Below are 12500 nucleotides of genomic sequence, written 5' to 3' on the forward strand. Positions count from 1 at the left end.
TCAGCGCACAAACACAAAGAACAACTTCATTCGACCTACTGTGTTACCCTACATTTGCACACAATGAATGACTTCACCCAACCCTGATATACTGAGTACGATTCAGCTATTCTATACTTGAAAGATTTATTGTTTTTTTTTATACATAAAGCAGAGGCATAATTGTTCCTTGCACCTGACATACGCTGACAAAGTTTCTTTATTAGGAGATAAGTAAAATAAACACATACTGTAGACATAATATGCTTCAGGGAGTATGGCCGCATATAATGACTTACACCTACAAGTGTCCAGAGTATAAATTAGTTACGGAAAGAAGATTTATATAAGCACAGACGCTCTTTCACAAATTATAATTGCCCTGAATATGGACAGTATACCATTCAAGTGAACCGGAAACAAGGAAACCTTCGAATTTCAAAATGACCTCAACAATTTGCAGCTGCTGCAGCATGTTCATCAACAACAACAACAACAACAACAACAACAACAGCAGCAGCAGCACCACCACCTAACTACACAGAAGCACAACTAGAAGACAGAGCGAACAGGAAAGAGGAGAACGTCAACATCCTCTTCACGAAGGAAAAGCGAATAACAACCACGGTACGAAACACCGGTCGCTCCCACTGGCAAACAAAACGGAAGTGGACGGTCGAAAAACAACAGCGAAACAACAGCATCGCCAACATAAAACAAGTCCCAACAACAACATAAAGTGACTCACTCTCACTCACAGCATCACATGAAGACAATGAATCACAGCATCACAGCTCTATCAACGGGGAATATCATCATCCCATTTAAGCGGCACCGCGGATGCTTCCATCCCAAAACGCCCTTTTATAACATCGTTATTATGTCTGGCGATTCATTATCCTACCACTAGTCATTATATACTAACTTCTCTTAATGACAGGAAGGCTGGTTATCACTATCATCGCCATCATATGAAGGTCTGAGATCATTGCCATCATAACCAAATGAAGGTTTAGACCAAATTTCTACAAGTTCTACTCGAACCACCGCTCTTAGAAGCACTCAGAGAGAGAGAGAGAGAGAGAGAGAGAGAGAGAGAGAGAGAGAGAGTAAATGCCACGATCTGCCATTTACATCCGGACAAAAGGTTCCCCACTCGCGATACCGGTAAATATTGAATCTATATTCCTTTCTTACAACGAGGGGAGTGAACACACGCCCGTATGGAATCAGAGACATTCCTAATACCTAGGCTACGTGCTCTGGTTCGGTGGTGAGGGCGTAACGTAAATGTTTTGAATATTTACCCCTCTCAGTCGCAGTCACATATCAATGTAATAACAATAATACTAAATTCCGGCTTGTGTTTCTTGTTTGAAACATCAGTAAAAGTTCACTTACTGAAAGCTTTCCCGAGTTTGCTCATGCCACACAGTAAACCTTTAAAACATTTCAATCTGATGACAACTGTCGGTTTCAGGAGTTTTGAATAATAATAATAATAATAATAATAATAATAATAATAATAATAATAATAATAATAGTCAATTTTATGGATATACGATACTGGGTGGGTCCATCAAATTCGAACCAACCCCGACCCACAAGAGAAAAAAATTACTTCAATAAAAAGAATTTCAATTTTAAAAACATACAAGTAACCATTCAGTACTCTAATATTCTTCAAATGCATGCAGATTAAGTGCTTCAACGTGTCTTTCAAGAGTGGTTTGACTACTGAGTTTGTATTAAAAATAATCATACTGTGATTCACAGGTAAGTATATAAAAGAGCGTGGGAATCTCGAAACACACAAATAAATTCAAATAAGTAAATAATTAAATAAATAGATTAATAAATGAACAGGTAGGGGATCTGACCAAGCACCCGAACCTGCTGTTGCCCCCTCCATCACAAGCCCAATGATGCCCCACTGCGAGGGGTACCTGGTATGTTTCACACCAAGCCAACCTTTTCCCAATTTTTCATACGAATACTTTCGACCTTTTTTTTTTTAGGAACAGATAAACTCTGCTTAAAATGACAACCAAGACATTCAGACGAATTTTAAAGAGCATTATATTTTACAATGTTATTAGATATCTACACTACTAGTTTATGGCTGCAGGAATTTCTAGATACCAAACATAGACAAAATTCAACACCAGTTGCAAAATAATGTTCTACAATGATTTCATTATCACCATGCAATCACAATCTTTTTCTTTGCTACTGTTTTCACGTTTTATGTCAGGTAACTACGTTTATGTACGAAACATTAAAAATAATTACTCAAGCTTTGGGAGTACCAGAAAATCACATTTCTTTCTAAAATCTGTTACTTTACCATGACTGGTGAGTTAGAACCTTGATTTTCCACACACTTCAGGGACGCAAATTCAAGCTAAGAATTTGGAAAAAGAAATTTTGAAGTTTTCGTTGCAGCAACAGTGATAATAGGAGTCCCTGATTATCAACAAAAGTCGAGTTCACTATTTTAGGTCCAAATTCATGACACACACACACAAACTCCTCCGTAGATAAGTCCAATGCCAGTGAACCAGTTTACTGCAAGATCACGTTGCATTGCAAAATAAAAAACGCTGCTCTTTATTCAATCGCACCTCGTCATCAGGATAAAGATTTCCTTAGACGGCAGCCGGGGGGAGAGCAACAGTCTCTTACTGAAAAACACATCACTAGATGACACAACGAACAACGGCACGGAACAGTATCGAATGAAATGTGAATTACAGGCAAAAAATACAAGGTTGAAGAACGTAACGATGCTTCAACGCGAGAGAGAGGGAGAAAGAACGTGCGCGCACGAGAGCTAGGGTGAGACGATGACAGCACGCACCCTCTCTCTACCACGTCACAGCCACCACTGAATTCGGAACCCCGAGTCCCCGACCGATGATCGAATCCCCGATCCCCGAAGAAGCCGACTTGTCGAGGGCCGCTCAAGCCTGAGGCCCGAGCGATCTTTTTTCATCTAAAAATTTCGACCGATTCGGCCAACCGCCCAAGCGAGGGGGCCACAGCGTTTGCGTCCAATGGTCCTCATCGAATTCAACTACTCAGAAGTTCCCTTCATCTCTTTCTGGACGAAGTGTCCCTAAACATTAAGAATGCTTCTTTTGACCTCTTTGATTATGGTTGTTAGTCGACTGTTGTGGGTCTAGCTGGGATGGGAGGAATGCCGACTGAATACCAGTGATCAGTATGTAGTCAACATCTATCCCATACAACGGAAAGGCCTAAACAAGCAATCCTCACCTCTCTCTCTCTCTCTCTCTCTCTCTCTCTCTCTCTCTCTCTCTCTCTCTCCGGATAAGGTCTTGGTTCCCCTCATTCTTTTCCCTCCCCACCACCCCTACACTTAACTTCATCAAGCACTTGGATGGGGAAAAGCCGACCACTGGAATGGGAAATATCAATCGATAACTAAAGAGAGGTTGAACTGCAATAGGAATGGATAAAAAGTGTTCAAGTACGTAATACAAAGATCATCACGAGGCGAGAACGATGGGGTATTTGGCTGGCAGTTTAGGGGAGAAGCCATTACAATCATCACACGTGTGTAAATTGGAGCGTCAGACAGGCTACACAGATGAACAGAGAGGAAAAAAGTACATACAAATGGAAGTACACGTAACAGACGGACAGATGGATGGATGATCGGACATGTGCAAATCATCATCAGACAGGATAATTCAGTTCTTTTTTCTCTCCTATTCTAAACACAAAAGTAAAAAGTTCGGAATGGGAAATACACTGAAGCCAGAATGTGTACATATTGCCGTCCAATTCTTACATGTCGTCACCAAGGATAATTAAAAACAAACACGACGTCAACAAACCTTCGTACAAATCTCAATCACATTACCTTTCTACGACCCACCTCCACCGTATACAGCTTACTATTACTGCATAATCATAACAAAAAGTCAGAATAAAACATTACAGTACATTACATGGCTCCAAACCAAATAAACTATAATCATGACAAGATCCTCCCATTTGCTTCCCATTAATTCAATTAAATTATTGCTTTAATAGCAGGGTTATTTCATAACAGAATCTGTATAATTTTTTTTTAAAATTCCTGTCGGAAAACCGACGAAATATGGAAAAAGCATAAAATCATTATAAGAAAGTAACATGGGCTACTGAGCATCTCCAATGCAGGCAAAATCTTACATGTAGCCTATTTTTTCAATGTTGAAATGTCCAAATCTTAGCCTCTCAGCAGCATGGTCTTACTGTCATGGCAAGGAAGGTTGCAAATCCTTCAGAGTTTTTTATGGTAACCCATATCAAAGCGTTTAAACAATTTTATAGTCCGAGGCCCCAAAACCACATTTCGCATCCATTTACATGTAAGCAGCGTTGCTTACGTAAAAATGGTTCTACATTTTTGAAAAAAAAAAAAATTAATTTTCTTGGTAATGTGTTACGTTCAGCACAAAATTGACTTCTTGTGTGATTTGCGCCATCATTATATCACATTAAAAGTTATCACGTATACCATATATGTTAATGATGTAACAAAATCAACTTTATTAACAACAGTCTTCAGTGGATGGACAGATCCGTTTTCTTTCACATCAGCATAAAAAACCACGTACTTGGTCTTTGAGAGATTAAATTTTAAGTCAACATTAAGAGCTTCCTCACGAACCGTCTCTATAATTTTAGCAAACCTGGAAACCGAGGGGCAACAACAAAATATCGTCGGCGAATGCGATGATATCAGAACATGAAATGCTTTTCCTCTCTGAGCCACTCCATTTCTGTTTTCCAAATATTTAAACCACAAGGCCTGCATTTTCCTTAACCTATCGATTATTGTACAAGTTTATCAAAATTCCATACACATACGGATAGCAAACTATAGGAATACATCTGACTTGGAAGCACGAGTTCTTTCGGCTCAGTTCGGGGAGCAAAGCAGACCTGTCTCAATATCTTCTATTTTAGATTAAGAACAGAGGATTAGCATCAATTGAAGGTTTGATAGAAAAAGCAACATTGATGTGCAAAGGTTGTAAGAATCCGCTTGTCTGAAAGGGCGAGGGCGAGGTCACGATGAAAATGAGGAAACTGATAGGGAAAAAAAAGCTCAAAAGGACATCATCAGAAACAGAGATGGATTAACTATAACACTGAGTAAATGTGTAACAGCTCAGAGGTCAAACCGCAAGCTTCGACAACGACCGAGCAGTTTCGATTCCCGAATTGGGAAGCAGGACAACTATCATCTCCTGAAATATCATTTAGAATGAGCATGCGGCCGCTGTTCATGGTAATGATTGCAGCTACCCAGAGTATGAGAATTTGAAATTCCAGTGTTATTTTATTATTTTCCAGACAAAATACTACACTTTCTGACAGAACACAGCATTTACAAGTAGTTGCGCCATCATTTGGAACTGTGTGGAATAAATATCGGTAATGAAACAAGGGTTTAAATAGTTCTGGAAGAAACTTTTTCGCTGGCTGCAGATAATAAGAGTTCACTCCGTTACCGTAAAAGTTGACTCATGATGAGTTTAAAAGAATTCATTCACACGCATATGAGGCCTTTCAGGAAAGGGAACCAATCTGACATACAAATAAGGTACAGTTAAACGCTTTTGGTACTCAACACATCGGGGCTGAATTTTCTGCAAACTGAAGTATCACTAAAAAAAGAAAACACGGCCGCACACTCATATAGTCCAGTGGATGTGGGGAAACTTTTCAATTAAAGTCCCGGAACTGGGAAATCAAAAATATTTCTTATCCTTGCTCGCTCCGCTTATTCGTTTGCTTTAGGAAATTCCGCCAACTTTTGGGAAATCTGTCTACTTACCATTTCCTTGCAACTGATTAAAACATTTGTATATTTCTACAACCTTATCCAATATCAGAGGAATTCAGAACGCCCTTATTGAGAAAAGAATCTTTTTCACATGAAAATCATCAATGACTGTTTTAATTATCTATCTATCTATCTATCTATCTATCTATCTATCTATATATATATATATATATATATATATATATATATATATAATATATATATATATATATATATATATGTTTTAATCAATCGACCCCAGAAAAACTCGCCTCTAACTTGTGAATCCCGTTCGGTCAACTGGTTTGTACAGTAATTGGGATTCCTAGGAGTAATCCTTCCGTTCACGGAAAGGGCAGAGCACTAAAGGCACTGACGCCCTTTTACAAACGCTCCAGTGACGATGTGAGCAACCAAAATAATGCTTGCTTGCGTGGCCAACGCCCTCCCAAGAATTTTCCACCAACACTCAGAAAAACAAAGTGAAAATACGACGGACTAAGGGAACAGTTACTCCATAAAAATGGTGTGGTATTGAGAACACTGTAAAGTGGTTCCAGAAGAACAACGAATCTCACTTCCCGACTCTAATAGGCCTCTCCCGAAGGATTTGCTTTTGGTTGAGAGGGGATGAAAAGTAAACGTAGGCAGCCATATTGCTGGGGGCGAAGGAACTGCTTACAACCTTTGGAACAGTCGACCTACACGTCACTAACCTATAAAACATTTCATATGATAAATATGTTCGATGAACTCGGAGAGGGTCACTTCAACACTTCAAAAGAACAACTTTTAATCTATTGCAACTGATACTGAACCGTGATCGTCAATCTAAATATTATGAAATATTTCATATGCAAACAATTTTTTTTAATAAACCTAAATTTAGTTTAGAGAACGAGCTTTGTAAGGATCAAGCCCATTTCGCACAAATTACAAATTTTTTTGCACAAAGGGGATACAATGAAAAAGAGATTTCTGATTATCTGAAAAAATATCAATTAGTGCTCTTCACTGGACAAGAGCAACCACAGGAAATTCTCTCTCTCAACACAAATACATACACACACACACACACACACACACACACACACACACACACGAACATCAATCTCAAAGACTCAAATTCTCTTAGCTGACAATCAAGAAAGTTATTTTATCTTCCACATCTCGAATTTTCGGAAGCCACAATGGAGCTTCAAGATGACAGTCACAAGGCATCTGCACTGTAATTACCCAATGAGGCTCCAGTACATGCAAACTGCATCGTTGCAGAGGAAGAAGAAAGATAAGAAACACATGACCATGCTGACTGTTCCCGAATAACCCCGCCATCGCTTCACGGTGCTGCAGAATGGAGTGTTTTGTAATGACGATCATCGACAACACTGAGCATTAGGCATTTCAAACAATAGGTGTAAGAAAACTCCGCAACCGGGATGATAGGAGGCTTTTGTAAGCAGCCTCTGAAAACCAGAAACAATGAACGGTCTCTCCAACAGATTACTTTCCATGTTCCATAACGCTAGACATGGATAAACAAGAATGATGTTTGTGTGTGTGAATATTGAAGAATATATATTCCTGCGTGTATCAACCACAAGTGGGAGTAAAACTCTCATAACTAACAAACTTAAAATCCTGCAATCTCAGACTTGACACTAAACACTGCCGCCCTTTGCAGTTCAATAACATGCCACACTGTGGTACAGAAATAAAGCACATGGCAAGGAAAGTTGTTCTGGGTAATGGAGCGAAACAACTTGACAAACTATCTGTGATACCAGCTTACCAATTCAACAGGGCCATTTCCGTCTTTACTTGAGTAAGTATGGACAGACATATATTCATACACACATACACATTATATAATATATATATCTACATATACAGTATATACATATATGTATATATACATATATACATATACACACAAACACACACACATATATATATAATATGCAATGTAGTGACGCAAGGAAAAATGAATCACTGGGTATAAATTCTGACTGGTTCAGCTTTAGTTTGCTACGACGTCTTAAGAAAACTGTTACTTGGTGATAGAAATATGCAATGTATGTACCAGTGATAGCGCAATTGAACATACAGACTGTTGGATAAAAATATTTACACCTGTTATGCAGAAAAAAGATGGACGAGTAGTAAAATCATTAGTACTTGAGGTCAGTGCTTTTGACAAATCTTGTTTATCTATGCAAGTGGACTCACGCCTTTGCTGTAAACCCTGGTAAATTTAGGCACTTACAATCCATGCATTTTACATATTTCTTTTGAATAAATGGATCGAGTTTATACAGTCTTTGCCATATGTTCATATTTTTGCAAAAGTTTTCCTTTGGAAAAAAAAAATGTATAATATTTCTTTCAAGTATATTACTGGCATAAATTATCTTTTTAACTCCTATATAACTGTTGGCATGATTGTTGTCACTAACATGTAACAAAACTGTCTGTTCTCCATTGCGTATTTTATACATTGTTATGCTGTTCTGTTATCTATTACAATGATTTTCAAGTCTGACCAATATAAAAATTGTTAGGAGAATTAAAAAGCATATCAAAACCACAACCTTCTGCACTGTCGGAAGAGTTCTCAAGGAGGTGGTGATCATCTATGACATTTTTAATAGAGAGTGATACAAGCAGGGATTTTGTGCTGAAAGCTCTTCTGTTGAATCGCAATAAGTCCTTTGTTCCATTCTTAATTCATTCCCCAACATGGACTCAGGATATTTTAATTTCTTCCCTGCATTCCTAATTATATCTATTTCACCATCAACAAACTTGGGGATACATATACGTAATGCTCTTAAAATCACTGAAGTGAAAATTGAATTCTTTATTGCTCTGGCTAGAATAGAAATGTACAGAGGAAACCTGTGTATTAAACAATCAAAGAGAAAAGGTACGGTGCCGCCACTTTCCTTTTCCACAGTGAACCTTACTGATGTCTCCAATTCATTCAATTTTTGTTCTATGGCCGAAGACATGTTATCTCGTCAACATACCTGAACCATACTACACTGTGAGAATAATTTTATGCAATATTCTCCTTTGAAAAAAAATCACGTACAAATTGCTTAAAACTGGAGACAAAACGTTACCCAAATCCACAAAGAAATTCTGAGTGAAATATTTCTCGTTCACTTAAAATTTACATATTTTTACACAGATTTTAATCATTCAGTTTAAAAAATTTTGGAAAATGATATAGCAAGTTTCTGCTCTCCAACGTATCAGATAAAAATTGTAACCGATCATCAATAGATTATTTGATAACAATGACACCACATCACAAATTACAAGCCTGCAATCTCTGCAAACTGGTACATTATTTATAGTTCTTTTGTGCTATCACTCTAACAAATAAGTCTACATTGTTCTTTTGTACTATCATTCTAACATACACCTGTGCCACTAAGGATCAGTCCACTTGAGTGTCTCAGCAAATTAGAGACGAAAATGGTTAGAATCCACACACACACACACACATATATATGATAGATAGATAAACAGATAGACAGACAGATAGGTAGATCGATAGATAAATATATATATTTCTGCACAGGAGGTTCATACATGATTCTACAGCTAATGTATGAATGTAGTAGTGAGCGTTGTGTTGTTTTTCACTGCAGTTCCACCTACTATTGTAGAAAACAAATATCATGCAAGTCTGTTATCCCAAACACAGGGTGGTTCCTGTCACGTTCTTTGACAAGTTCACCACTGAACTATAGTATCACACATAAGCCCCGGCACCGAAAACTTCCACATCAGTCGTTTCATATATATATATATATATATATATATATATATATATATATATATATATATGTTTGTGTATGTGTATGTATGTATGTATGTATGTATGCATGTATATGTATATATATATATATATATATATATATATATATATATGAAAACTTTCACATCAGTCATTTCTGTGTGTGTGTGTGTGTGTGTGTGAAGAGAGAGAGAGAGAGAGAGAGAGAGAGAGAGAGAGAGAGAGAGAGAGAGAGAGAGAATCTTCTAAGGATTTTCCATCCTTTGTCCTCATTCCCCACCATTCCTACCTCTATCTCACTCTTTTTTGAAGAGAAAGAAACAATAAAATTCACCTCCTTCGGGAGTCCCTCACACCTTCATCGAAGCTACTTGGGATGTCAAGACAACCAGTTTTTGGTTGCTTCAGGTAAAATTCCAAGTATTGCGGACAAAGGACCATGGGAACTTGCTTCCCCCTCCTGCGTGTGTGTGTGTGTGTGTGTGTGTGTGTGTGTTTTGTATGCGTGTGTGTGTGTTTGTTTGTGTGCGTAATATGCAGACTGTAAACCTTCGACGAACAATCAAATCAAAATTATCTCTTTTTAGCTCTTATTATTACAGACTATCATGTGCAACATTCATGAAGTGTCACTCGAATTCAGAGAAGCACAAAACCCCCCTCCCCTCTATCCCTCCCACCTCTTCTCTCTCTCTCTCACTATATGTCACAAATATCCGAAATGAAATTACAAAACTATATGTAAACTTGTATTTTCATAAGCAGATTTTCCTACTTTGGTCTCTACGCATACAGCCCAAGCTAACCTATTAATTCCCAGACCTTGCTTAGAAATACTTCTTATTTGCATAGAAAACCAACAGTTATACTGAATAACTTATAACTTATTATATAACTTTAAACATGAAGCACGAACATTTAGCCTATTTCACCCATTTCATTCCTCTCCTCTCTCTCTCTCTCTCTCTCTCTCTCTCTCTCTCTCTGCACCACATACCTCACTCATCACACTTATCTGCGACCATTTGCACAACCCTGTCACCTTTATTTACGTTCTGAACGACTGGCATAAGTCACTCTCTCTATAAAGAGGAGGCTGTCTGAGCGATAAAGCGTACAAGTCACTGTGGCAAACAAGTCAATCTTTTTTGATAACCACTTCATTTGTAAGTTAACACCAAAACTATTTTCTCTCTCTCTCTCTCTCTCTCTCTCTCTCTCTCTCTCTCTCTCTCTCAACTCTCATTCTATTACACAATAGAATAACAACCTCACCAGTCTCTGAGTGATATATATATATATATATATATATATATATATATATATATATATATATATATATATATATATATATATATTTTAATAACGGCTTCGTTTGTAAGTCAACACTGAATACACTCTCTTTGCACAAAATACAAAAGGCTCACCAACCTATGGTTAACAATTTCAACTGCATCATTTGTAAAAATAACGCTTTTATGATATATATTACATGGGAACATACAGTGTTTTTCTAATAACTACTTCTCATTACGTTACAAGAAACGGACAAACACTGAAATATCATGTGCAGGCGGGAATCAAATTTATCTCAAGATAAACAACTAGTCAGACCAGCCGAGATTAGCTGGTCACGCGCAATTAACTTTCAGCGACCCCGCCACCCAGCACCCACCCCCTCCAATAACCGTTAATTCAAAGAGATGATAAAATACTCCTCGGCCCAAACATGGTAATGGGACAGACCCTCTTGCAAAATGGCAATCTCATTCAATAACAATTTCCTGCCCATTAAATATGCGAATGAGCCATTAAAACTCCTCTCGTAACGAAATTCCCTTTGGCTCACATGACTTTTTTATTTACCCCATGGAACCTTCTTCACAATGACTCTACACCTTCTGCTATCAATGAATTTAATGGATGTAGGTCGCTTTTATAACCACCCCAATAATGACAGAATCCCCTATCATTTTTTCCCTCATTTATCAAAATAATCAAAGTTGTAATAACAACAGATGGCATTTATCTACTGTAAGAATAGACAGTCACTTTATAGGCTACTCAGTATTACAATACGTCTATAATGAAGATTTATTCGGCACTAGATTGGTTTAGCGGTACAGAGATAAATACAAGTGAATGAGCTCTTTAAATAAATTGCAACTTAATGGATAAATTTATAACTCTCTCTTTCTCCCAAACACACACACAAACACACACATATACAGACAAAGAAAGAACAGGAGAGGCAACGGTAGCCCGAAAATACTGTTGAACTTTTACAATCAATAAACTGCTTTCTAAGATATTAAATTATCTTGAACCCATAATGTCATCTATCCTCAATGTCCGAAGCGAATGCACACCGGATAAAAGTAGAATACCATGCTCAGATATTTAATAATATTCGAGCAAGATTCGCAGGTTTCTGCAAATTCAGTAAACTCTGAAAACAGCCTCATTTTTATATCGAAATTGTCTTTGACAACAAACTAGTTTTTACACAGACAAATATACCTTAAATACTTACATTTACCATATACATGCGAAAAAATAACACGCTTATCATACCATGTCTCTCTTTATTTTGCATAACAATGTATCCAAAACATCCTCTCCACTTCAACTGAGTCCTGTCAATGTAACTTAGATTTTTGGTTCTTGCACATTCCCTACTACATAATCTTTTATGATGGAGGAAAACCTGTATTTAATGAATGCGGAATAAAATTAAATGAACAAGTTAATATTCACTTTCAGAAGTAACAAATCATAATGTAACTTAAAAATTGTTATGCTCCAATGCATGTCTTTCTACAGCACTGAAACAAATCACTTTATTAACAGTCCCTTGATTACAATGAC

General features: G+C 37.4%; 1 protein-coding gene across 13 annotated transcripts in view; it reads right to left on the minus strand.

Annotated features, from left to right (window-relative positions):
• Positions 1-12500, minus strand: part of LOC136825010 (partitioning defective 3 homolog) — a 471362-nt gene that overhangs the window by 163795 nt on the left and 295067 nt on the right. For 3 of the 13 annotated variants that reach the window (XM_067081016.1, XM_067081014.1, XM_067081007.1), the window contains exon 1: positions 2734-2868. The exons of 4 other annotated variants lie outside the window; for them this stretch is intronic. Coding sequence is in view for 1 of the 9 variants with exons in the window: in XM_067081021.1 (XP_066937122.1) it covers positions 2327-2329 (3 nt within the window). In the remaining 8 variants the exon portion in view is untranslated. Of the gene's footprint in view, positions 1-2326; positions 2869-12500 lie in introns of those variants that run through there. 6 more of the 13 variants (XM_067081017.1, XM_067081008.1, XM_067081041.1 and 3 more) reach the window with 4 other exon arrangements.

This window comes from Macrobrachium rosenbergii, chromosome 36 (genome assembly GCF_040412425.1).
Source record: "Macrobrachium rosenbergii isolate ZJJX-2024 chromosome 36, ASM4041242v1, whole genome shotgun sequence".
Lineage (NCBI taxonomy): Eukaryota > Metazoa > Arthropoda > Malacostraca > Decapoda > Palaemonidae > Macrobrachium > Macrobrachium rosenbergii.